This window comes from Grampus griseus (genome assembly GCF_964374135.1).
Source record: "Grampus griseus genome assembly, chromosome: 12".
NCBI lineage: Eukaryota > Metazoa > Chordata > Mammalia > Artiodactyla > Delphinidae > Grampus > Grampus griseus.
In genome coordinates, this window is record NC_139006.1 from 11,690,640 (window position 1) to 11,717,711 (window position 27,072).

General features: G+C 50.5%; 1 protein-coding gene across 2 annotated transcripts in view; it reads left to right on the forward strand.

Moving 5' to 3' along the window:
• NOS1 (nitric oxide synthase 1) overlaps positions 1-27,072 on the forward strand; it is a gene marked incomplete at its 3' end in the record, with an annotated part of 189,460 nt that overhangs the window by 86,031 nt on the left and 76,357 nt on the right. For both annotated transcript variants that reach the window (XM_082667267.1, XM_082667268.1), the window contains exons 2-3: positions 10,124-11,261; positions 25,499-25,625. In XM_082667267.1, coding sequence (XP_082523393.1) covers positions 10,558-11,261; positions 25,499-25,625 — 831 coding nt within the window. In that variant the 5' untranslated portion in view covers positions 10,124-10,557. The remainder of the gene's footprint in view (positions 1-10,123; positions 11,262-25,498; positions 25,626-27,072) is intronic.

The following is a 27,072-nucleotide window of genomic DNA, read 5'->3' on the forward strand; positions in this document are numbered from 1 at the left end:
CCAAGATAGTCTGACTTCAAAGACCTTGTTCTTTTTTTAAAGGTGATACAAAAACATAGTACAAAATAAATGAACAATATAAAAGAATATGTAATAAAAGTGAGCTTCCGACAGATACACCAGAAATACATCTACGCGTGGAACAACTCCTACGGAGCACCTACTGAACGCTGGCAGAAGACCTCAGACCTCCCAAAAGGCAAGGAACCCCCCACGTACCTGGTTAGGGCAAAAGAAAAAACTAAACAGAGACAAAAGGATAGGGACGGGTCCTGCACCAGCGGGAGAGAGCTGTGAAGGAGGAAAAGTGTCCACACACTAGGAAGCCCCTTCGTGGGTGGAGACTTCGGGAGGCGGAGTGGGGGAGCTTGGGAGCCGCGGAGGAGAGCACAGCAACAGGGGTGCAGAGGGCAAAGCGGACAGATTCCAGCGCAGAGGATCGGGCCGACCGGAACTCACCAGCCGAGAGGCTTGTCTGCTCGCCCGCCGGGGCGGGCGGGACTGGGAGCTGAGGCTCCGGCTTTTGTCGGAGCGCCGGGAGAGGACTGAGGTTGGCGGCGTGAACACAGCCTGCAGGGCGTTAGTGCACCGCGGCTAGCCGGGAGAGAGTCCGGGGAAAAGTCTGGACCTGCCGAAGAGGCAAGAGACTTTTACGTCCCTCTTTGTTTCCTGGTGCACGAGGAGAGGGGATTAAGAACGCTGCTTGAGAGAGCTCCAGGGACGGGCGCGAGCCGCAGCTAAAAGTGCGGAGCCGAGACAGACATGAGACGCTAAGGCCGCTGCTGCCGCCACCAGGAGGCCTGTGTGCGAACACAGGTCACTAGCCACACGCCCTTCCGGGGAGCCTGTGCAACCCGCCACTGCCAGGGTCCCGGGATCCAGGGACAACTCCCCCGGGAGAACGCACGGCGCGCCTCAGGCTGCAACGTCACGCCGGCCTCTGCCGCTGCAGGCCGGCCCCACACTCCGTGACCCTCCCTACCCCCCGGCCTGAGTGAGCCAGAGCCTCCGAATCAGCGGCTCCTTTAACCCCGTCCTGTCTGAGCAAAGAACAGACGCCCTCCGGCGACCTACACGCACAGGCGGGGCCAAATCCAAAGCTGAGCCCCTGGGAGCTGTGAGAACAAAGAAGAGAAAGGGAAATCTCTCCCAGCAGGCTTAGAAGCAGCGGATTAAAGCTCCACAATCAACTTGATATACCCTGCATCTGTGGAATACCTGAATAGTCAACGAATCATCCCAAATTAAGGAGCCCTGTGGATGAAAGGCTCTTGGTGCTGCAGCCAGGAGTCAGTGCTGTGCCTCTGAGGTGGGAGAGCCAACTTCAGGACACTGGTCCACAAGAGGCCTCCCAGCTGCACATAATATCAAACAGCAAAAATCTCCGAGAGATCTCCATCTAAACGCCAGCACCCAGCTTCACTCAATGACCAGCAAGCTACAGTGCTGGACATCCTATGCCAAACAACTAGCAAGACAGGAACACAACCCCACCCATTAGCAGAGAGGCTGCCCAAAATCATAATAAGTCTACAGACACCCCAAAACACACCACCAGACGTGGACCTGCCCACCAGAAAGACAAGATCCAGCCTCATCCACCAGAACACAGGCACTAGTACCCTCCACCAGGAAGCCGACACAACCCACTGAACCAAACTTAGCCACTGGGGACAGACACAAAAAACAACAGGAACTACGAACCTTCAGCCTGCAAAAAAGGAGACCACAAACACAGTAAGATAAGCAAAATGAAAAGACAGAAAAACACACAGCAGATGAAGGAGCAAGATAAAAACCCACCAGACCTAACAAATGAAGAGGAAATAGGCAGTCTACTGGAAAAAGAATTCAGAATAATGACAGTAAGGTTGATCCGAAATCTTGGAGATAGAATGGACAATAGAATGGACAAAATGCAAGAATCAGTTAACAAGGACCTAGAAGAACTAAAGATGAAACAAGCAACGATGAACAACACAATAAATGAAATTAAAAGTACTCTAGATGGGATCAATAGCAGAATAACTGAGGCAGAAGAACGGATAAGTGACCTGGAAGATAAAATAGTGGAAATAACTACTGCAGAGCAGAATAAAGAAAAAAGAATGAAAAGAACTGAGGACAGTCTCAGAGACCTCTGGGACAACATTAAACGCACCAACATTCGAATTATAGGGGTTCCAGAAGAAGAAGAGAAAAAGAAAGGGACTGAGAAAATATTTGAAGAGATTATAGTTGAAAACTTCCCTAATATGGGAAAGGAAATAGTTAATCAAGTCCAGGAAGCACAGAGAGTCCCATACAGGATAAATCCAAGGAGAAATATGCCAAGACACATATTAATCAAACTGTCAAAAATTAAATACAAAGAAAACATATTAAAAGCAGCAAGGGAAAAACAACAAATAACACACAAGGGAATCCCCATAAGGTTAACAGCTGATCTTTCAGCAGAAACTCTGCAAGCCAGAAGGGAGTGGCAGGACATATTGAAAGTGTTGAAGGAGAAAAACCTGCAACCAAGATTACTCTACCCAGCAAGGATCTCATTCAGATTTGATGGAGAAATTAAAACCTTTACAGACAAGCAAAAGCTGAGAGAGTTCAGCACCACCAAACCAGCTCTACAACAACTGCTAAAGGAACTTCTCTAGGCAAGAAACACAAAAGAAGGAAAAGACCTACAATAACAAACCCAAAACAATTAAGAAAATGGGAATGGGAACACACATATCGATAATTACCTTAAATGTAAATGGACTAAATGCTCCCACCAAAAGACACAGATTGGCTGAACGGATACAAAAACAAGACCCATATATTTGCTGTCTACAAGAGACCCACTTCAGACCTAGAGACACATACAGACTGAAAGTAAGGGGATGGAAAAAGGTATTTCATGCAAATGGAAACCAAAAGAAAGCTGGAGTAGCAATTCTCATATAAGTTATATATATATATATATATATATATATATATATGTAGTTTGCTTGAGTGCAGTGTTTTTTGTTTTCTGTACTGAATTCATTAGCATGGGTCGGTATAAAATTTAGCATAGGTCAATATGTAATTTGTAAACTAATAAGGTCTTAAAAGTGAGGAATTAAGTCTTTTAAATTTAATTATTTATTGTAAAGAGCAGAATAGCATACATAAACAGGTGCCTAAGGAAAAAAAAAAAAAAAAAGTGAGCTTCCTCCTCCAACCCCACCCTTAGCCTCCCAGTCCCCTTTCCCAGAAGCAACTTCTGTTACCAATATCTTGGGTGTTTTTCCAAAGATATTCAGTGGATCTCCAAGCTTCCATGGAAGTATAAACGAATACATACAATGGGTATGCAAATATATTTATATATTGGTGTTCTCCACCTTGCTTTTTAGAATTAACAGTGTGTCTTGAAAGATCATTCCCCACTGGTCCTTTTAGATCTAATCCCCCCCGTTTAATGCCTGCACTGTATTCCATTGCACAGATGTACCATAGTTTATGTAGCAGTTCTCTATTAATGGATACTCAGATTTTCTTAATCTCTTGATATTCTGAACAACCTGCAAGGAAGAGGGGTGTGTGTGTGTGTGTGTGTGTGTGTGTGTGTGTGTGTGTGTGTGTGTGTGTGTAAGAATGTTTTTCCAGTTTCTCTGTAGGGGAAAGTCCTAAAAATTGAATTGCCAGGTCAAAGATCTGTGCAGGGCTTCCCTGGTGGCGCAGTGGTTGAGAGTCCGCCTGCTGATGCAGGGGACACGGGTTCGTGCCCCGGTCCGGGAAGATCCCACATGCCGTGGAGCGGCTGGACCCGTGAGCCATGGCCGCTGAGGCTGCGCGTCCGGAGCCTGTACTCCGCAGCGGGAAAGGCCACAACAGTGAGAGGCCCGCGTACCGGGGGCCTGTGCATTTTCAATTTTGATGTGGATATTGTCAAACTGCCATTCAAAGAGGCTGTACAAAGCAGCGATCGAGGAGAGTGGGGATTTCCCAAAGCCTCCTCTCAGGGTGTGCTTTCAAACGCTGAACAGTCCTTCATCCTCGCCCTCCTGACTCTGATGCTCCTTCCTGCCCCTGAGGTGTGGGCATTATTAGATCTGGGAAGATCACGGACAAACTGTAGCCATGAAACTGGGGGAATTATGTGGCTGGGGAGACCCCCTGGCAGCAGGGCGCCCGTGTCTCTGGGATCCCCAAGACACAGAGCGCCAACTTAACCCCCTGGCTTAGAGAGGTTGGCGGGTTTGTAGCTGTGATTTGCTGGAGTGGGAGAAAGCACGTCAGTTTGATTCCCAGGTGGCGCTCTCTCTGGGGAAAGACTGCAAATTAGCAGTTGCGGGGATGTAAGGAAGTTGGTTGTTTTGCTGTGTTTTGTTGTTTGGTTTTTTTTAAAGAGCACAGTTGGGTTACAGTTTTGGTCTTTTGTTTTTATTGGGGGTGGTGATATTTTGGTTTTTAAGACATGGAGGGCTTGGGATTTGTTTTTAAATGAGATTGGAGGGAGATGGGAAACAGGGTCGTGACTCCATTAGAGATTTTGTGGGTGTTCGAACTGAAAACAGCCGGGAGTTCTTCACAGGCTGGTTGTTGTTTTCTTTAATATTTAGTGGTAATACACATTAAAATGGTAATACCTGTGATTTTAAAATAATAATTTAAATGATATTCAAATAGGGAAAAAAGGTAGTGCAAAGTCTGTCTCCGTCCTACTACTGATGTCCAATATTCCTCCTAAGATGCAGCCAGTGCTACCCGTTCCTTCCAGAATATTCTCTACATTTACATGTGCAGAATGTATGCATTTGCACCTTTCTTTTTTCACCTAATGATATATCTTGGAGCTCATTTCCTACCTGTAAATAGAGATCTGCATCATTTTTTAAATGAAACATTCACTATACAGATGGGTTAGATTTCAAACAACATTCGAACAGCAAGATGTTAGGTCCTGGACTATTAGCCTAGGTGATCCCCTACTATGACCTTTCTCTTCACATGGTTTGAGGTGGGTCTTCTCTCTCCCCCACTCCTACCCCCATCACACCTAAAATTCCCAGTGGTCAACCTCAAAAAGTGACGAGACGTTTGCTCACTGTCTGTGTCATTTTTCTGGCTTCTTTAGAAAGCAGGAGTATCTTCTGCCTGCCTAGGTTTTAGTAGATGCTCGAGGGGACCTGAGGGACAGTGGGGTGGCAGGGAGGAGCTCTGGTCCAGGAGCCACGACAGTCAGACTCGAGACCTCCATTGCCCAATGGCAGTGCAGTGTGAGCACGTGTGTGGTTTTTAACTGTATAGTAGTTGCATTTAAAAGCAGCAAAAGCAACAGGTGAAATTAATTTTCATAATTGTGCTTAATCCAGTATACCGAAAACATGATCCTTTCAACATGTAGTCAACATTGGAAATTATTGAGATATCTGACATTCTTTTTTTCCTCCTAGTCTTTGAGACCCCATGTAGATTTCACTCTTTTTAAAATTTATTTATTTATTTATTTATTTTTGGCTGTGTTGGGTCTTCGTTGCTGCGTGTGGGCTTTCTCTAGTTGCGGCGAGCGGGGGCTACTCTTCGTTGCAGTGCGTGGGCTTCTCATTGTGGTGGCTTCTCTTGTTGTAGAGCACGGGCTCTAGGCTCACGGGCTTCAGTAGTTGTGGCACGCAGGCTCAGTAGTTGTGGCTCGCGGGCTCTAGAGCTCAGGCTCAGTAGTTGCGGCACATGGGCTTAGTTGCTCCGCGGCATGTGGGATCTTCCCGGACCAGGGCTCAAAGCCGTGTCCCCTGCATTGGCAGGTGGATTCTTAACCACTGCACCACCAGGGAAGTCGAGATTTCACTCTTACGTCACATCTCAAGGAACCAGTCACAATTCAGGGGCTCCATGGCCACATGTGGCTAGTGGCTGCCCTATTGGACAGACAGCTCTAGACACCCCCAGCTCTGGCTGATCCACGTTGAATGAGCACCCTCCCCCTCGCTTCTCCAGGCCTCTGCTTCCTTATTTTTGAGTAGGGGAGCTGGGCGATCTTTTGGATTTTAATGGCTGCTCATCATCCTAACATGGGCCGACTTTCAGCGCTAAGAATGAAAAGCCATGGGCAAGCCAGGACAAGCGGTTCTCCCTATTGTAGCTCAATGTCCACATCTGTAAAATGGGGATGATTGAACGTGATGAGTCAGGGTGAGGATGACACCAGGGCAGCTGATGCAGGTGTGTTTGGGGGGAGGTATCATCTTAGGGGATTGTCTTTAGGATTAGCATCAACCCTGGTGAGTGCCCAGCACCCACGTGCTTAGAGCCGGGGCTGCCCTCTAGTTTCCTCCTCTGAACCTCAGTCACCTTGTCCTTCTGTAAAGTGGGGATAAAAATGACACGTGCTTTACAGAGTCGCTGTCAGGATGAAATAAGACACCCATGCAGAGGGCTCAGCGCTGTGCCTAGCACACGGTAAACTCTCCATCACTAGAAACTGCTGCTGTTACCATCCCTCCAGATGCAGACACGGACCCAGGATGGGGAGTGCCACACCCAAGGTCACACAGCGAGACGGTAGTAGCAGATGCTGGTCTATTGTGGCTCCCTCCTCCCTGGCGGGCGTCCCCAAAAGTCAGCCGTGAATCTCTTCGCAGCAAGATAAATGAAATAAATACACCTGAAACCACTGAACTACTCCAGTAAGCCTGGGTCCAAGTACTGTTTCCATGGTATGTGCTGTGGCGCGCACATGCATGTGATGTGTTTAAAATCACGGCTCCAAAGGTCTGAGCTAGGTTGGCGGGATACCCAGTACCCGTCTTCCTGTATCCAGTGCCTCATACCATGACTGGCGTGAGATTCCGCTGTGTGCTTTCAAGCATAGGGCCCCCTTCTACATGGCACATGACGTACATTTGGAGAGGCTGTGACGGAGGAGAACGTGCACTGAATTAACAACCAGGAAACCCGAATCACTACATATTATGTAACGATAACAGGAAGCCATTTCTTCTGAGCATTTGCTCTGTGAAGTTACTGAAAGCCTTGCACTTACTATTTTATTTAATCCTCCCAGTTACCCAGGGAGGGAGGAATTACTTGACCCATTTTACAGATAAGGAAGCAGAGTTTCCGAGAAAATAAAGAACTCCCCCAGAAACACACAGATAGAGCCAGAAAGGACCTTAAAAATCTTCCCTGTGGCAGAAGGGGGGACAACCACCCCGGGCGGCCCAGGATTGAGGCGGCTCCTGGATACTGGACATTTGCAAAGAAGGACAAGAGGCTCTCCTTCCAGCAGCATAGTGTATTCTTTGGGGATATCGAACCTGATCACGGTCAGCATGAGGATGAACACAGGGCAGCAGATGAAGGTGTGTTTGGGGTGGGGGAAGAGGGATAGTGTCGAGGGATTATTATTAAGATTAGGATTTTGCCCCTGGTGAAGGTTCAGAAGCCACTTGCTTAGGCAGAGAGCTTGTTCAGCCCCACCCTGTCTCTCAGCAGACGCTGAATATCACTGCCTCTCCTAAGCCCTGCCTCTCTCCAGTTCCTTCCAAAGATCAAGCTGTCTTTCTAGGGCCAAAGTCTGAGAAACAGCACTTCAGTTTCCCAAGCAGCAGCCAACAGCCTCCTCTGATTTAGAAAGTGGCTGAGAAAGAGAGAGGAAAAGCTGGGCGTGGCCAGGGAGGTTTGTGGGTTGCTTTATTTCTTTTTTCTTTTTTTTTTTTAAATTAATTTATTTATTTTTGGCCACACTGGGTCTTTGTTGCTGCGCGCGGGCTTTCTCTAGTTGCGGTGAGCGGGGACTCCTCTTCGTTGCGGTGCGCGGGCTTCTCGTTGCGGTCGCTTCCCTTGTTGTGGAGCACGGGCTCTAAGTGCACACGGGCTCAGTTGTTGTGGCTCATGGGCCTAGTTGCTCCGCAGCGTGTGGGATCTTCCCGGACCAGAGCCGGAACCCGTGTCCCCTACGTTGGCAGGCAGATTCTTAACCACTGCGCCACCAGGGAAGTCCCTATGTCTTTTTTCTTAAGCCAAGTCCTGGCTCTGTCTTTTGGTAAATTCTGGCCAAGCCAGTGTGGGGAAGAAGAGAACTGGGGGGCCCCGCCTCCCCAAGAGCTCACCTTCAAGTCCCTTCTTGAATTAAAGAACGGAGCCCAAATGCCAAACTTGGACACTCAGGAGAGATCTGGAGGTTCCAGCTGTCTCTGCCTGCAACTAAACAATGAGCATCCTGGGTTTGGTACCCAGAAAAATGGGGCTCCGGGAGAGTTAAGGAAGCAACAGCCGGGGCGGGGGCTGGGGCCCAGGTAGGGAGGTGGACCAGTCCTCCCCAGTGAGGAATGACATAGCGGTTCTGGATGGTTTTCTCTGCAAACCAGAACCCCGGCGGCAAGATGCTGAAAGACACTCCGCCTGTCAACACATGGGCCGCACACGCTCACACACACAGCAGAGAAATGACACAGCACGAGGGCGATGCATGAATATACAAAGAGAGAAACACACACACACGGCGACACCAGATGGAGGAGGCAGCCGGGCTGGGTCTGGGTGTTCATGATCTGCTCACCCACAGAGAGGGGCTGGCGGAGTTGCATAACGCAAGCTGCAAAAGGGGCAGGTTGAACTTGCTAACCACCACCCGCCTTGAGGGCGATCCAGGAGGCAGTGCCTCCTTCTCAGGGTGGCATCTGCACCCACCCCCTACTCTCAGAGGCAGCAGGAGTTTATCAGCTGCCCCAGCCCTGGGGCGACCCCGGGAAGTCGCTAAAAGGAAAATAAGGGAGTGTCACTTTGTTATAGTAGCAGGTGGGGGCTCCCTCCTTGTGCGAAGGAGTTTTGAGGATGCTGGCAGCAAGGGCTGCCAGGGTAGAGAGGAGACTGGGGCTCGGGCTGGGGGACAGGAAATGAGATGGAGGGATTCTCTTCCACCCCTACCCCCCAACCCCACCCACAAACCACAGATCACCTGCCCCCCCCGACATGTAAGACACGCTTCCACAGCTGCCCGCTGTGCACGTGCCACAGGTGCACACACCTCACCTGGGCCACAGCATCTCCAGCTGGCCTCCCTTTGGGCCTTTGTTATCCCATTTACTTCTCTGAGCCTGGGGGAGCTAGTGGGAGTTGCAAAAATCACTAGATTATAAACTTTTTTAAACTAGAGTATCAACTTAAAAGCTCCTGCTCAAGAGTGGGGCAGATTTGAGTTCAAATCCTCCCTTCTCCATCATTCTCCACATGACCTTGGACAAGTCACTGAACCTGCCCACGTTTCAGTCTCATCGGTTGAAGGGTTACTGTGAAAATCAAAGGAGAAAAAAAATTAAGAATGTACGTGCTCAGCAAGTGCCCACTGTCTTTAGTCTTTGGGGCTTTTTCTTCTTCATTCCACAAATATTCGCTGAGCACCAGCTGTGTGTTTATCTAACAGTCCACGCTTCCTAATGTTTCTCCGTTAGGGTTTCAGACAGTCTGTGGTACACAAGTGCTCTCCGGAGTTTGGTGTGGACCCCCGTCTTTGGTATTTATTATACCAATTTTGGCTTATCACGGTATGGAATGTGGCCACGTCTGTCCTTTTGAACCTGGGTTGTCGATCATTACAAAAATGGTCATAAAATCCAGTTGACATCCCTCATCGGTGGTTGCATAGAAGGTGGCGTCATTCCCTGTCCCGTGGGTTTGTTGTGGGCGGGCTTTGGGAGCAGCCAGAATGGAGAGCCCAGTGATCTCTGTCGACCGAGCTCCTGACCTGAGGATGGAAAACGCTGCAAAACTCGGAGAGCCAAAGGCTGCATGACGGGTTGGAGTGGTGACTTCTTGCGGCGGGAAAGAGATAAGAGAGGTCTTCTGGTTCTTGCCATTTGATTTCTGGGGCTGACTGTCAGTGGTTTCCCCCAAGGAGCCCCTCGGTCTCACAGGGCTTCGATCCTGAGGTTGAAACCAGGCAACATGAAGCTACCTGCAAAGGTATGCCCCTCGAGGAAGAAGGATTTCATTTCTAGGTTGGCTTCAGAACTCCAGAGCATCTTATGGCTAGACTTCTCAGTTGGCTGCGTTTCCCATGTTAGTTTTGAAGGCGGTGTTGGACACTCCACATGCATCTCTCTCTTTTAATTCTTTTCTTCCCCTCCCTTTTTCCTCCTCTTGACCTCAGGAGCCCCAGATTGGATCTGCGTCTGACGGGATGGCGATGCCCAGAGGATAGTGCCCGCTAGCATGCGTCACCTCTAGACACATCCACCAGACACGTTTGCTCCCCGGTCTGCCTGACCTGTTGCTTAGGGACATGTCCCGCTGCTTCCCCTGACGTCTGCCTGATCAACCATCGCTTCCTTGGAGAATAAGGAAGGAGGCAGACACAGGAAATCATGCCACCGACAGCCCAACGACAATGAGTGAGTGACGCTGAGTTGACGTCAAAGGCAGAGAAAACCAAGACCGAGAGCAGCTCGCTCTCCAGACTCGCCTTGGCCCCTGCAGCGCCGGCCCCCAGCTCCTCCTCTCGTCACAGCCAGAAGCCTGGCCGCTCCCGGCAACATCGTCTCGGCTTGACACATTTTGAGGTCTTCCGACCCTTGGACACTAGACACCATGGAGAATCACATGTTCAGCGTTAAGCAGATCCAACCCAATGTCATCTCTGTCCGCCTCTTCAAGCGCAAAGTGGGGGGCCTGGGGTTCCTGGTGAAGGAGAGGGTGAGCAAGCCACCTGTGATCATCTCCGACCTGATTCGAGGGGGTGCCGCGGAGCAGAGCGGCCTCATCCAGGCCGGGGACATCATTCTTGCCGTCAATGGCCAGCCCTTGGTGGACCTGAGCTATGACAGCGCCCTGGAGGTGCTCAGAGGTATCGCCTCCGAGACCCATGTGGTCCTCATTCTGAGGGGTCCCGAGGGCTTCACCACGCACCTGGAGACCACTTTCACTGGGGACGGGACCCCCAAGACCATCCGGGTGACACGGCCCCTGGGTCCGCCAACCACAGCCGTCGATCTGTCCCACCAGTCGTCAGCCAGCAAAGAGCAGACCCTGGCAGTGGACGGGGCCACGGGTCCTGACAATGGGCCGCAGCACGTGCCAGACCAGGGGCAGGAAGCTGGCTTGCTCTCCCACACCAATGGCCTGGCTCCCAGGCCCCCAAGCCAGGACCCTGCCAAGAAAAGTTCTGGGGAGAACAATAAACTGCTCAAAGAGATAGAGCCTGTGCTGAGTCTTCTCACCAGTGGGGGCAAAGGGGTCAATGGAGGGGGACCTGCCAAAGCGGAGACAAAGGACGCAGAAATCCAGGTGGACAGGTAAGCTCCACAGGTGCATGTGTGTGTGCGTGTGTTGTACGCGAGCAGGTATTGCGACTGTCTCACAGCCCAGAAGCTAACCTGAGTGTCTCAGTCTTCTGCACACGTACATCCACTCAACCACGCTTGCCTCTCGCCCTGAAAATTGCTGTTGCAGGAACGCAGTGGGCGTAATGTCTGGCACGTATCTCTTGCCGTGACACCCTGAGTTCATAATCCTGGTAGCTGAGGTCCTGTCTTCCAGCAACCCCACAAGGTGGGGATTTTTGCAATCCACATTTCACGAGTGGGGAGACAGAGGGTCAGAGAGGAGGGGCCTTTCCCGAGGTCACCCGGTGATGACAGGCACGTGTACACGGCAGACTTGGGCGTGGGTGGATGCCGAGGCTCTGGGGAGAGAGAGGAAGCGCAGAGAGCTGAGAGCTGGGTAACCCTCAACCCAGACTAGCTCTCTCCTGGTAATGGCCGGTCCAGTGCAAGGAAGCTTTGAAAAGGAGGAAATGGAGGCAAAGTAGAGAATTGGCCCTGACGCCCCCCAAACGCTGGACTTGCTCTGGTTATATGGGAGCCAAGGCTAGCACTTGAAGAGCTGGGTACCAGCCCCTCTGTATTTGCCAGATTGCCATTTTCTGAGTCTCTGGGGAAGGAGAGCTGGCAACACAGTGGGTGATTCTAGCTCCTTCTCTGGCGAGGAGTCAGCAGCTGGACCAGGTGGTCGGGAACCAGTCAGGAGAGAGAGAAAAGTTTCTCTCCGCCTTCTTCCACTCCCATCTAAGGTCTAGCGCTGACCCTACAACCCGCAGTGTTACTAGGCGGACCCTTCTTACTTACAGAGGGAGGCTCAGGTCTGAGCCCCCCCCCCCCGAGAAATCCAGGCCGAGATTTCCCAGCTCCCTCCTCAAGGACCCCTGAGTGTCCCAAGAGCATGTAGAGGTCACCAGGAAGTCCCTTGGGGGCCTGGATTAAAGCAGCTCCCCAAGCCCCTGAATGTATTCGTTTAACAAATGTCTGTTGAGGACCTACTGTGTGCCACACTGTTCTGGCACTGGGATAGAGCAATGAATAGACAAGTCCTCTGACCTTGAGAGTGAATGAAATTGACAAAACCCCTGACCTTTGGAAGCTTACAGTACAGTGGGGAAGATGAAGATGTAAACTACGTAGACCGTTCGTCATACGTGCTAAGTAGATAAATAGAGCGGGGAAGGGGTTAGGAAGTGTTGGGGAGGGTGACTTTTCAGATCGGAAGCTGGTGGGTCTCACTAGGAAGGCAACACGGGAGGACCCAGAGGAAGGGGGGGAGGGGAGGCTTGCAGCTTCATGGGGGAGGGGTGTTCCAGGCAGAGGGAGCGGCAGGTGCCAAGGTCCTGTGGTCAGGTGTGCCTGACACATTTGAGGAACTGCATGGGATCCAGTCCTCCTTCCTGGTGGGGTGGCCCCCAAACTACCCATTGGTGGGCGCCTCAGTCCGTGGAGCCCACCCCGGCCACCATTGCATCCTGGGGCTTTTCCAGCATCTGATACCAGGGCGAAAACTGAACCAGTGCCAGCGAGACCCCAAGTAGGAAGTTGGAGGCTCTGTCAGAAGGCTTGGGCAGAGGGGAGACAAAAGGCACCTGCTGCCCGCCCAGCCCCCGCCCTCCCAGCCGCCCCTTCTCACTCCTGTGAGTCCCCTGCACACACCCTGGAGCCTTTCCCACACCTTGGGTCCTGTCTCCACAAGAGACAGCGCGTCTTGGGCCCAAAACACAGGCCACGGTGTGGGCAGAGTTGGGCGCCCCCAGTGCCCTGCTGTCCGTTTCCAGAGCTGGGGGCCAGGATCAGTCCTCAGGGTTCTCCTGGTGGCAGGGACCTGGTGCCTGATTCTCCCTCAACTAGGGAGGTCCCCCAGGCTAGAATCCAGCCCTCAGAGCAGCCACCTCCCAGGGGGCCCCACAGCAACACACCCAGTGGAGATGACGTGCTGAGCCTTGAGATAGCTTCTGGGCAGCCAGCAGGCCCCCCAGGTCTCACTCCGTGGACTTAAATTCTAAGGCAGCTGTATGGCCCAGAAGCAATCACTGGCCTTGTTTTCCAGGAGGCATTGGAAGTGTCTGTCCTCAGAGGCTCCTGGGCACGGCCTTGCCCCCCTAATCCTATACATGCCCCCCATCCTCAGCACCACCTCTCCCAGGAGGGGCAGCAGGGCAGTGAATGGGGCCATCGCACCACGTGGGGCAGCTGAGCCCCTGTACCAATGTCCCATGTACTTGCTTCTGATTCTCAGCTGGGCACAGGGTGGGCGTGAGGTGTGAGCCTCAGAAACCCCGGGGGCTCTATTTCCGTCCCACCCTGGCCCCGGGGGCCTGAATCGCCAGGTGTGATGTGGAGAAGTCCCTCCTGTCACTGGGAGCTGGGCCCTCCATCCAAGGAGCCAACGTGACCGCCTCTCCCAGCTGACAATCCGAAGACAGGACTGTCGGCTGCAAGAGGCCGGAGACAGGACACCAGACTGAGATGAGCTCATCGAGTGTGACGAACTTTAATGGGAGCCCTCTTTGTAGCCAAGCCCCAAGGGGCTTCTCCAAACACCATCTCAGGGAAGCAGCCTTGTGTCCCCAAGAGTGAGGGAGGGACACAGCGGTCTGCTGCGGGGCCCTGCTCCCGCCAGACCTATGTTACCACCTCAGGAGGTTACATCTGAGCTCTCAGCTGCCCTCGTCCATTCAGGGTCCTGCATCCAGGGAGCCCACATCAGTCTCACGTGCAGTGTGATTGACCAAAAGTAGCCGAAAAAACTGCTTTGGGGGAGGTATGATTTGGGAGAAAGTGACCCAGGGCAAGCGTATGTCTCCACGAAACCCACTAAGACAAATGGTTCTAAGGTTGAGTAATACTGTGTAATAGCATGTGTTCCCCCAGTTCAATGGCTAGATGCGAAGCTCCCCCGCCTTTTTTCTAACAAATATTTTTAAATGTCCCCTTCACTAACCAGAAGCTCATTCATGGAGCATAATACCTACCCGCACTTTACATTTTGTAAATCGATATAACGCCCTAACTATAAAACAAAGGAGATAGAGCATCAAAGTCATTTATAATGAAAGAGCCTATAATTTAATCTATCAGTGTACAGGCGTGGCTCCACCGGAGTGTCACATGTTTGCACCTAAAGATAGACTTGCTGCAAACACGACGGCGTCAAATGCAGATTGACACAGGTGTGTTGTGCTGGCAACTCAAATGCCACCTACAGCGTCACCTTGGTGATGTGATTTTCCAAAATGGTGAATGATTCCTGATAAAACGATGTCCTGTCTTTCTTTGATTTACCCAACAGTTGCGTGCATGGAAAGTTCAGTGTAATTTAAAGCCAAATTTATACAGAAGCCCAAATTGAGATCTTGGCTGAGAAATTGAAGCATGCTTTTCTATCTTAGTGGGTGTCCAAAGTTTGTGTGGCAGTCTGGATCCTTCTTCCTTGAGTGGGTTTGTCGCTGGTATTGCAGGAGGCCCCTCACCACCCCCCACCATGCCACCTCCCTCCCGCTGATCACCGTAACGACCACAAAAGCGCTCCCACAGGTTGCCACACTGTCTGCTCATGGCTGAAATGTGTCTCGTTACGAATCAGTGTCCCAGTCCTCCCAGGGGCCTCTCCCTCCAGGCTGCTTTTCGGGGTGGGGTCAGACTGGCATCCCAGATGTTAGATGGCAATGAGGCCAGCTGCCTGCCAGGCCCAGAGCCCCACATCCGGGTCACACTCGGTGTCCGCGGCATCTGGGTCCGAGCAGAGGCTGGGCCGTCACTGGTTCTCAGCAGCGACCTTGACTCTTCTGCCCTCTTGGCCTCATTTCCTTCCTCCGTCCTTCTTTCCTCTTGTCTGTGGACTGATTCCCCTGCTCTGTCTAATCCCTTTCCCTCACGGGGCACCCCTAATCCTGTTGTGTGGCGTGCTGGCCCTTATCTGTGGAGAGAAGTGATATTTACTTCAGACACAGTCTCATCCCTTCATCCCAGGGGGGAGGTGGCCCTGGCAGGCGGTGGCAGCAGGTGAGGGATGGTCAGGAAGGAGGGTGGTGATTTGGGGACCTTCTGTGCTTGGGAGCAGTCACTTTAAAATGCTGCATGTCAGAGGATATCCAGGTTGCTCAGCTTGCTGCCCTGAAGGAGGGTTCTAAAGAGGCCAAGGTCTCCGGTCCAGCGTCCATCTGGACTAGCTGGTCAGCCTCGCCCTGTGCTCTGATAACTTCTCATCCACTCACAGGGCCCTTGGTTACTTACAAGAGTACCTTCAGAATAGTCAACTCTTCCGAGCCTGCATGAATTCAGCTCCCTAAGTAGCACCTGTAGTTTTAGCCCCCGTTTATATAAGAAGGAACTAAAGCTCAGAGAGGTGAAGCAGCTTGCCCAGGGTAACACAGCACTGGCCACAGGGTTCTATCCAGGTTCTACCTAGACGTCTTACAGTGAGCGTCTACAGTTAAAGAGAAACCAGACAAGAGAATGTGGCTGGAGGAACGGAAGTCAATTTCAACCCTATAGAATCAGCTTAACTGGGGGAGGTGGCCTCCTTCTATGACAAGCCTGAGTTTTATCATCATCATGTTGGTCAGCCTCTGCTGAGCACTCCAGATGGGGCTGGCCCCAGGCTATGGTCTTTACATCAAGTAATTCACTTTCTCTGCATAGCACCCCGTTTTCCTGATAAGGAAACCAAGACTCAGAGAGGTGCAGTCACTTGTGCCAGGTCACACAGCCAGCCCATGGCAAAGCCAGAACTCGACCCTAAACCCATACTCTTGACCTCTACTAACTTTGTAGATTGCACTGTTGGCCACAGCGCCCTTGACCACTAGCCATCAAATTTCTGAGGACATCAGAATATTTTCTCAGTCTGAAGGGGAAACCGAGGCCCCGAGGTTGTCATCTACTAAAGACAGCCCCCCTGGAGCACTGATCTCAGACCGACCAATGACAGCATTGATTCCAGGACTGTCTGCATTAGAGAATCTCCTCCTAGGCTGCACTTGACATGCCTCATGGCTTTGAATCACTCTGGTGGCATTTTTCAACTAAGGCATTGACTCTGGTAACTTTGTCATCACGCTGAATCTGGGTTCAACTTTTCATTCTCACCCTGAACATTCGAGTGTGAGTGGCTTCCCCAGTCCATCCTTTCCTGGGCGGGGGACCGAGGTCCTATTTATAGCAGTTATTGCTCTTGTTCTGTGCCCTCCTCCCATCTGTATCCCTGCCACCTGGCCCAGTGGGCACCCAGACCCTCATTCTGGGGCAGAGCTATGGAAACAAGCCCGCCCACCTCAAACTGCATGTAACCAGAGGGCTTCTCTCCATCTTTCAGTTGCTGGATATTTGTGGAGCATCTATTCTGCCTCAGATACTGTCCTAAGAGCTGGGGATCCACTGATGATCCATTATAGAGTCATATCATAGGCAAGAAATGAATAATAAACAAATAGACACATGCAATCATTTCAGATAGTGATACATGATGTGAAGGAAGTAATACATTGACTTCAGGAGAAGTGGCTTGGGGTTGGGTAGCACATTAGATCGGAAGGTCAGGGAAGCCTTCTCTGAAGGCATTTATACCGAGGCCAGAAGGTGTGAACCATGTGAAATCTAGGGAAGTGTGTTCCTGGCAGAGGGTACAGCAGGAGCAAAGGTCCTGAGGCAGGGATGAGGTTGATATGTTCAAGGAACTGAAAGGAGGAGGCCCGTGGGGCTCGAGTTCAGCCAATAGGAGGAGAGTGGGAGGCGGTGAGGTTGGACACCTGGGCAGGGGCCATCAACCATCCCACCACCGGCCACCCCATCCCATCCCCGTCCCTGTCACCCCCCACTCCTTGTATCAGCCATCGTTCCTGTGGCTACTGTAACAAATGACCACAAACCTGGTGCCTTAAAACAACACATCTTTATTCTCTTACATTCTGGGGGTCTTAAGTCTGGAGGCTCTAGAGGAGATGATGTTTCCTGGCCTTTCCCAGGTTCTAGAGCTGTATCCCTTGCATCCCTTGGCTTATGGCCCCTTCCACCATCTTCAAAGCCAGCAGCACACCTACCATTTTGCTCCATGGTCACATGGCCTTCCTCTTCTGTGGTCAAATCTCCCTCTGCTTCCTTCTTTTTTTTTTTTCTTTTCCTTGCGGTACACGGGCCTCTCACCACTGCGGTCTCTCCCACCACGGAGCACAGGCTCCGGACGCGCAGGCCCAGTGGCCATGGCCCACAGGCCCAGCTGCTCCGCGACATGTGGGATCCTCCCAGACCGGGGCACGAACCCGTGTCCCCTGCATCGGCAGGCGGACTCTCAACCACTGCGCCACCAGGGAAGCCCTCTGCTTCCTTCTTATAAAGATAGTTGTAACAACTTTTAGGACCCAACCAGATAATCCAGGATAATCTTCCTATTTTCAAGAGCCTTAATTTAAGCACAGCTGCAAAGATGCTTTGTCCGTGCGAGGTAACATATGGGTTCCAGGGACTAGAACTGGATATCTTTGGAGGCTGTTATTCAGCCTCCCGTGTTCATCCACCAAGCCCCCTCCCCAAGCAGTGCTGTGGCCAGGCCCTGGACTGGCCGATAGCTGTCCCAGCCACCATCACCGTCAAGTCTCACTGGACTGGGTTCAGTGGCCTTGCTCCTAGATCCACCCGCCGCCACTCCCCCCACCCCGCCCCCTTTGCCACTCACCAGCTACATATTTTAGGAAAACCCCTTGACCTCTCTGGGCCTAACTTAGTTCCTCCATCAGTAAAAATGGTACATGCACAAGACGAGCCCTCAGATTCCTTCCAGAACAACCGTTCAGGTTGTTCCTGAAGGTCAACGGTAGCCATGCTTATTGCAGGCCGAGTACCCGACCGGTCCACCTCCTGTACAGCCATACCCGGAAGGTTTACTGCTGCCTTCGACCTCTCTGGAATACCACTCCAAGAGGAGGAACTGCGACATCCCTTTAGGTCAGAGGTCACATACTGGGGGTTGAAGGTCAGGAGTAGATCTCCCATGAGTTTTATCTGGCCTGCAGAGTTTACTGAAAAAGTGAATTTGTGGCAAAATAGATAAATCAAGAGATTTTACATTAAAACCGATTTCGAGCCTCTCAAAAAATAGATCAGAAGAGCTGTTAGCAAGAAGTCCACATCCTGGCGAGCCAATCAGCCATGGGAGCTGGGATCCAAACTCAGCCCCAACCCCCCAGCCTGGAGCCTATAGACACAAGCTGGAGAATCGTGCCCCGCTTTTTTTTTTTTTTTAATAAATTTATTTATTTATTAATTTTGGCTGCGTTGGGTTTTCGTTGCTGTGTGCGGGCTTTCTCTAGTTGCAGCGAGCAGGGGCTACTCTTCATTGCGGTGGCTTCTCTTGCTGCAGAGCACGGGCTCTAGGTGCGCGGGCTTCAGTAGTTGTGGCACGTGGGCTCAGTAGTTGTGGCTCGCGGGCTCTAGAACGCAGGCTCAGTAGTTGTGGCGCTCGGGTTTAGTTGCTCCGCGGCATGTGGGATCTTCCCTGACCAGGGTTCGAACCCGTGTCCCCTGCATTGGCAGGCGGATTCTTAACCACTGCGCCACTGGGGAAGTCCCTGCCCAGCTTTGGTGACGTTAGGAATGAGAGTCATGGTTGTTCCTGAGCTCAGAGGCCCTCGCCTCACTTCTCAGCTACAGCACTTGCCATGGAATTCCCGCTCTGAAGAGCATACCTTTCTCTTTATCAAGAACTTCCCCCCACCACCACCCCAGGGCTTCCCTGGTAGCGCAGTGGTTAAGAATCTGCCTGCCAAGGCAGGGGACACGGGTTTGAGCCCTGGTCCGGGAGGATCCCACATGCTGCAGAGCAGCTAAGCCCGTGGGCCACAACTACTGAGCCTATGCTCTAGAGCCCGCGAGCCACAACTACTGAGCCTACATGCCTATAGCCCGTGCTCCTCAACAAGAGAAGCCACCACAATGAGAAGCCCCCGCTCGCCGCAACTAAAGAAAGCCTGCACGCACCAACAGATACCCAACGCAGCCAAAAATAAAATAATTAAAAAAAAAAAAAAGAACTTCTCCCAACTCCAGCCGGATGAAATCTAGCAGGAAAGCTGCAGAGCGACCCCACGCGCTCCCACCGCCCCCAAGTCTTCCAGCTTCAGCTCAGCTCCCATCATCCGCAACCAGGTAGGGGCGGAAGCCAGAGGCCGCTGGAGTGTGGAGGGCGAGAAGGGGGCTGCGGGAGAGTGTGGCGTCTGCCGAGAGATGCAGGCAGGGCTTCCTGCCAGGGCCAGCTGCTCCTTGGTGGCCTCCTCGCCTGCCTGGGCCGGAGCAGGCCGGCCCCACCTCCAGGCTGCGCCCCGCACACAGGCCGGGCCCACCTGCTTCCCATCCTGGGTCCTCGGGGCGGGTTAGCGGTCAGCGCTGGGCCGACCAGCATACGTGCAAACTCCCTGTGGAGTCAGGCCCAGGACCCCCATGCCCCCTGCATGAGAGATCAGGGGAGCCTCAGTTGGAAGGATCTGGCAAAGGTCCTTGGAAGGTTTAGAGATGCTAGACCACCTCTTGGCTTGAGTATGATGATCCAGGTAGTCAAGTGGAAGAAAAGGGCTTTAGCTTAGTCCTTGCCAAAAAGCACAAAAAATACTCACCAGGTAGGAGGGAGGGCATTCTACCTGATCTTAGGGGGGGAGGGTAAGGGGGGGAAGAGAGGAGCTGGGGGGAGGGTGACATTTCTAACCAGGAGGGGACCTTGCTGCTCACTACAAGAGTCTAGCTCAGAGCTCTCCAAGAAAAAAGGGTCTTCAAGGGTATCCCTGGCCGATGTGGGGTGCTTTTTTTTTTTGCGGTACGCGGGCCTCTCACTGCTGTGGCCTCTCCCGTTGCGGAGCACAGGCTCCGGACGCGCAGGCTCAGCGGCCATGGCTCACGGGCCCAGCCGCTCCGCGGCATGTGGGATCTTCCCGGACTGGGGCACGAACCCGTGTCCCCTGCATCGGCAGGCGGACTCTCAACCACTGCGCCACCAGGGAAGCCCATGGGGTACTTTTGACGATGCAGATTTCAGGCTTCCCACTATTCCAGACTCTCCAGGGAGTGGGCTCAGGGGAATTTTAACAAGCCCTTCAATGGATTCTGATGCCCCCTGAAGCTTGAGAACCACCAAACATGACCACATGATGGCTCTGGCCCCGCTGGTCTACCAGAATGCCAAGTCCACTGCAGGGTGGCCTTTCCAGGGGGATAAGGACACTGAGAGTACGTGGCAGCCACTTAGTGAAGGCAGGTTCCTCAGTCCCATCTGGAAACAAGGGACAACTAGTAAATAAATCCTCATAGACCCTTGGGTGGGCGTGGAGCAAGGAACTGGGAAGCATGGGATTGGGGTCCTCGCCTGCAGCTAAGCTGTGCTTCTCAACAGGGAGGAGTAAATTTCTCCCCCTGCCCACGGGGACATTGGGCAATGTCTAGACATTTTTGGTTGTCACAACTGGTGGTGGGGTGATGGGGGATGTTACTGGCATCTAGTGGGGAGAGACCAGGGGTGCTGCTAAACGTCCTACAATGCACAGGACAGCCCTCACCACAAAGAATGATCTGACCCCCAATATCAAGAGCTCCGGGCTGAGAAACCCTGATCTAAATCAAGACCCCTCAGGCAGCTGGGCAGGACAGAGCCTCGAGAGTACTGGCAAAGGAGAGTCACCACCCAGGCTTCTCAGAAGTCAAGCCCGGCCCCACCCACTTCCATCTGTGGGCTCCCAGGGTGTTGACTTAAATGAAGCAATGATACATTGGAGTGACCAAAATTGCATTTAGCTGATAAATACATTCACCACCTCCGCCTCATTTTGGGGGGGGATATTTGCTATCTAGATTTGAGGTTCTTCACGAGTGTGAGGTCCAATCAAATGGCTCCCCTTCCCCATAAGCCCTGTTCACAGCGAGTCTCAGCTGGGAGGACAGCGAGACGGAGACATTTGATTTCGAAGCTTCCTCCACTTCTCACTGGTGGTGTGATCTCTACAAGTTAATCTCTCTGGGCTTCAACTGCCTTAGCTGTAAATAAAGATAAATTTAGTTCATGTTTGGTTAGTGCTGACTATGTACTAGGCATTTTACAAGCATGACCTTGTGTAACCCCCAGGAGAGGTGGCATGTGAAACGGCCCTTGAAGGACGAATAGGAGTTGGCTCTCAGCAGAGGGAAATGAAAGGGCATCCTGGGGAGGGCAAGGATAAATGTAGGCGTGGACATAGTGTGCTCGTTGGGAAGAGAGGAGAGTGGAGATCAGGGCTAAGAGTGATGGGAGGTGTGAGTCTAGAAAGGAAGCAGAGAATTCCCAAATTTCTGGGCTCTGTGAACAAGACATGATATGCAATAGCTCAATGGAATATTACTCAGCCATAAAAAAGAATGAAATAGTGCCATTTGCAGCAGCATGGACGGACCTAGAGATTATCATACTAAGTGAAGTTAAATCAGAGAAAGACACATATCATATGATATCACTTATATGTGGAATCTAAAAAAATGATACAAATGAACTTATTTACAAACCAGAAATAGACTCACAGACATAGAAAAAAAACTTATGGCTACCAAAGGGGACAGTGGGAGAGGGGAGATAAATTAAGAGTTTGGGATTAACATATACACACTACTGTATATAAAATAGGTAAAAACCAAGGTCCTGCTATATAGCACAGGCAACTATACTCAATATCTTGTAACAACCTATAATGGAAAGGAATCCGAAAAAGAATATATGTATGTATAACTGAATCCCTTTGCTGTACACTTGAAACTAACACAACATTGTAAATTAACTATACTTCAGTTAAAAAAAAAGGAAATGTCTGAGTACAGACCTGCCTGGGCCCCCATAAGCCCCCGGGGAAGACGCCCCTTTCTCAGGTGGAAGCCTTATATCCCTTCAGTCTTTAGAGACATTAAGCCTTCGGCCAGCACTGCCCAATGCTATGCCGCTAGCTATAAAGTGAAATAAAATTAAAAATGCAACTCCTCAGTGACAGTAGGCTCATTTCAAGTATTCAGTTGCCTCATGTGGGCCGAGGCTAAAATACCGACAACACAGGCAGACACGGAATGTTTCCATTGACTCAGGAAGTTCTCCTAGACCATGCTGGCTTAGAGGAATCTTGACTGTTTTATAAAGAACTAGCATTTTCTTTTCTCTGTTTTCTGTCTGATCAGCCTGTAAGCAAATGAGTAGTCAAAGCAATAGCAGAGGCCACAGGCTAGGCGCCATAAGCTTTACCTCATTTAACCATTGCAGTAACCCCGTGAACTGGGTATTATTACTAACCCTACTTTGGAGATGAGTAGACTGAGAATTAGAAAGGTTAAGTATCGAAAATATCCAAATTCACACAGCTTATGACCAGCAAAGCTAAGAGCTGAACCCAGCTCTACCCAATCCACAGCCCATGTCTTAACCAGTAGGCTGAACGGCCCTTACGAACCCAGCAAGCGGATACCTCCCAGGCTGAGCAAATTCATGGCCATAAACCCCATATTCCCCTCAGACCTGGTTATCACGGACAGACTTGGGGTGGGGGGTGGGAGCTGAGAATGTACCTAAATCTACTTCTGATTTCGTCCCGGGTGCAGAAAACAAAATGCCTCCATGTCAGACGCTAATGGGTGTTCCCTATGGTCCCATATTAAAGATATTCTTCCCCTGCTCATCCCAGGACTGTCAAAGAAGTTTGTGTTGACAGAACACTTGAAATACGTTATTTCAACAGAGGTGTTAAAGGCTTTTAAAAAAAAAAAAAAAGGTTGATAAAAGGAATTCTCCCTGCAGATTCACACAAGACAAGCCATGTGAGCGGTTTCAGAGTTGTCCAGGTAATTTTAACCCTGTAATTTTTGCAGACTGACCTCATTCAGTGAGAGATGTTGGATTCCTTGCTCTTTAGCCCCTGGCTTAGCATAAGCATCCTGACTCCTTTTTCCTGTCTCTGTTTAAAAAAAACAAAAGAGGGATCTGAGTCGAGCATCAGTTAGACCTAGTTTCAAATCCCAGCTCTGCTGTGTGCTTACTGCTGGACCCTGGGAAATTTACATAACCTCTCTGAGCTCAGTTTTTGCATCTGTAAAATAGGGCTTTTAGTATCTGTTGAGATTAAGTGAAATAACGTCTGTGCTGGCACCTGGTACATTACGGACACTCAAACGGTACTAACCTCCTCTCTTCTCTGCTGAATCCCCACTTATGGTCACGTGATATCCTAGGATCAGGAGTTTTAGAGCTGAGAGGGACTGGAGTGACATTTAGAGCAGCCATCTCAGCAGACAATTCCTCTGTTTATCACCATGTAGGTAAACCATTGACTTGGGAAATGTCTGTAATCAAGAACCACTCCTGGTGTGTTTTGGTGACATTTTAAAGAGGGTAAAACAGAACGTTCCCTCTGACGATTGCAGACCTCTCCAAGCAAGGTGAGCAGAAGTGGCTTTGACGTGGGCCACCAGAATGCTGTGAAACAAAGCAAGGAGGGGGTTCTGGTTAGCCCCCCGCTCCTTGTGAGCAGCCAGAGGGGCCACTTATGGCCTTGTACTCAGAGCTTGGGCCCTGGCTTCTGATTCATCCCAAGTGACTGTCAGCACCAGATTGGGGTTTGGAGGAGATTTTGGAGCTAGGACCAGGAGTCCCTAAAGCTGGGAACATGGAACAGAAGGCTGGATACGGCCAGCCTCGACACCTGGGACCAAAACTGAGATGGACCACAGAGCAAGCCACATCACCCAAAGTTGGGGAACAGACAGATACCATAGAGTGAAACTGGACGGGAGGGTTAAAAAGAGGCAGATCGTTAGGAAGCCGGAGGGCAGTGCTCAGAGGACAGGAGAACAGAGATGAGGCAGGACTGATTGGGAGGTCTGGGTTTTGATGCAAAGTCGGTCCCATTTCAGCCATGACTTCTCTCCATCTCTGAGGATGTTCAGCCTGTGGAATCTAGCCAAGATAGCCTCTTCTTGAACCTATCAGAGTTCAAGGGCAGAGAGCCAGGAAAGCTTCGTTGTTAAGAAGTCAACCTCCAGAGTCAGGAACAAGCCTGGGTTTGAATCCCAACTCCGTCATCCCTAGCTGTGAGGGTTAAGGCTAGTGATTTAAACTCTCTGAGCCTCAGTTTCCTCATCTGATAATGATTGTAAGGAAGATGATGGTGGTGATGAAGATGATGATGATGGTGATGATGTAAGGGGAGGATGATGATGAAGAAGATTCTGATCTGATGAAGGTGATGATGAGGAGAAGGGTGGGAATGATTTGGGCAATAGCGTTGGTGATAATGAGGCAAATGATACTGGTGCTGATGGGCATGGGGATGGTTGCTATGGTGACCATGGGGGTTATGCTGATAAGGAGAAGTTGGATGGTGATGATTACGATGGTGCAGATCATGACAATCATAAAGCTGATGGTGGATGGTGACGGGGGTGGGAACGATGATGAGAAGTGATGGTATCAGTAAGAGCCTCCACTTCAGAATAAATGTGGAGAGTCGGCTGGATACCGTGACCTCGAGCGACTTAGCTTCTGTCTCACTTCTGCCATCTTTAAAATAGTCATTAACATTCATACCTACCTCCTACGGTTGTCCCAAGGACTAAACTCACTAAGACGTATGAAAAGTGCTTGACACATAGTAAGTACTTAATAAACGCTGTCGTTATTAATAGTAGTATTATTTCTGTTGCTATGTTCCCCTTATTTTCAGAATCATTCCTGTTGATCCTGGGCTGCTATCACTAGTCTTGTGATCAGTGCTCTAGACGGCGCTTGTATGACTCATCACCTTGGCCCGCAGGACTGGTTTCCAACCCTATCCCTCTTGCTTCCTGTGTCTTCTATCATTAAGTTTCGGGGATGTTAAGCTGTCCAGGGGTTCTGCATAGGATTCTGCTAGGAGCAGGGCCCCCTGTGTTCCTAGAGGAGGAAATGAGGGAAGAGGGAGGGAAGAATAAAATCTATGTCGTGGTCATTCTAAAATGATGTCCACAAAATGGGTGTGTGCCAGCCGTCAGTGTCAAGCTGGATGAGCTCACCTTCATGCTTGATCCTACGAAGGGGCAGGCTGCAGGTCCAAAGCTCCCCGTCTCCGTGTAGAGTCAGATGGGTGAGCCCTGAAGGTTCTGCACTGACTCAGGACTTTCAGAGCAGGGTGGCCAGCCCGTCACTCCAGACGTCGAGTCTTCCTCACGTCCCCTGCCTTGCCTTTCAGGGATCTGGATGGCAAATCACACAGATCGCTGCCCCTCGGTGTGGAGAACGACCGAGTCTTCAATGACCTATGGGGGAAGGGCAACATGCCAGTCGTCCTCAACAACCCATATTCAGAGAAGGAGCAGGTAAGTGGTGGTGCCAGCCTGGCACCCACACTCCATGGCTCCCTGAATCCTCTTGGGGAGACAAATCCCAAACCACGTGGGGGAGGAAACCAGCCAGTGTAGCTGGAGAGCTGGGGTGGGAGCTGAGGCCAGGAGTGCATATCCCGGGCTATGGATTTTGGCTTGAGTATGGTTGAGTTTACTTTGCGACCTTGCTAGTTTTCAAATTTTCCTTCTGTTTCTACCAGGAAAGACATTCACATGGTTTTAAATTTAAAAGATATAAAAGATACATGGTAAAACCTTTTGCTCTCTCCCGTCATCCCAGCCACACAGTTTCCCTCCCCAGAGGCGAGCAGTATTCATAAATCATCATTTTAGGGGTCCTTTTAGCAATATTTTATGCATAGACAAACAAATACACAAACATTATTTTCACGTTTTTTTTTAACATCTTTATTGGAGTATAATTGCTTTACATTGTTGTGTTAGTTGCTGCTGTATAACAAAGTGAATCAGCTATATGTATACATATATCCCCGTATCCCCTCCCTTTTGTGTCTCCCTCCCACCCTCCCTATCCCACCCCTCTAGGTGGTCACAGAGCACTGAGCTGATCTCCCTGTGCTATGCGGCTGCTTCCCACTAGCTATCTATTTTACATTTGGTAGTATATATATGTCCATGCCACTCTCTCACTTTGTCCCAGCTTACCCTTCCCCCTCCCCATATCCTCAAGTCCATTCTCTAGTAGGTCTGTGTCTTTATTCCTGTCTTACCCTTAGGTTCTTCATGACATTTTTTTTCTTAGATTCCATAAATACGTGTTAGCATACAGTATTTGTCTTTCTCTTTCTGACTTACTTCACTCTGTATGACAGACTCTAGGTCCATCCACCTCACTACAAATAACTGAATTTCGTTTCTTTTTATGGCTGAGTAATATTCCATTGTATATATGTGCCACATCTTCTTTATCCATTCGTCTGTCAATGGACAATTAGGTTGCTTCCATGTCCTGCCTATTGTAAGTAGAGCTGCAATGAACATTTTGGTACATGACTCATTTTGAATTATGGTTTTCTCAGGGTATATGCCCAGTAGTGGGATTGCTGTGTCATGGTAGTGCTATTTTTAGTTTTTTAAGGAACCTCCATACTGTTCTCCATGGTGGCTGTATCAATTTACATTCCCACCAACAGTGCAAGAGGGTTCCCTTTTCTCCATCTAATTGCTTTAGGGGTAAGCTTAGGTTGTTTATTTGAGATTTTTCTTGTTTCTTGAGGTAGGATTGTGTTGCTATAAACTTCCCTCTTAGAACTGCTTTTGCTGCATCCATAGGTTTTGGGTCATCATGTTTTCATTGTCATTTGTTTCTAGGTTTTTTTGATTTCCTCTTTGATTTCTTCAGTGATCTCTTGGTTATTTAGTAGCATATTGTTTAGCCTCCATGTGTTTGCATTTTTTA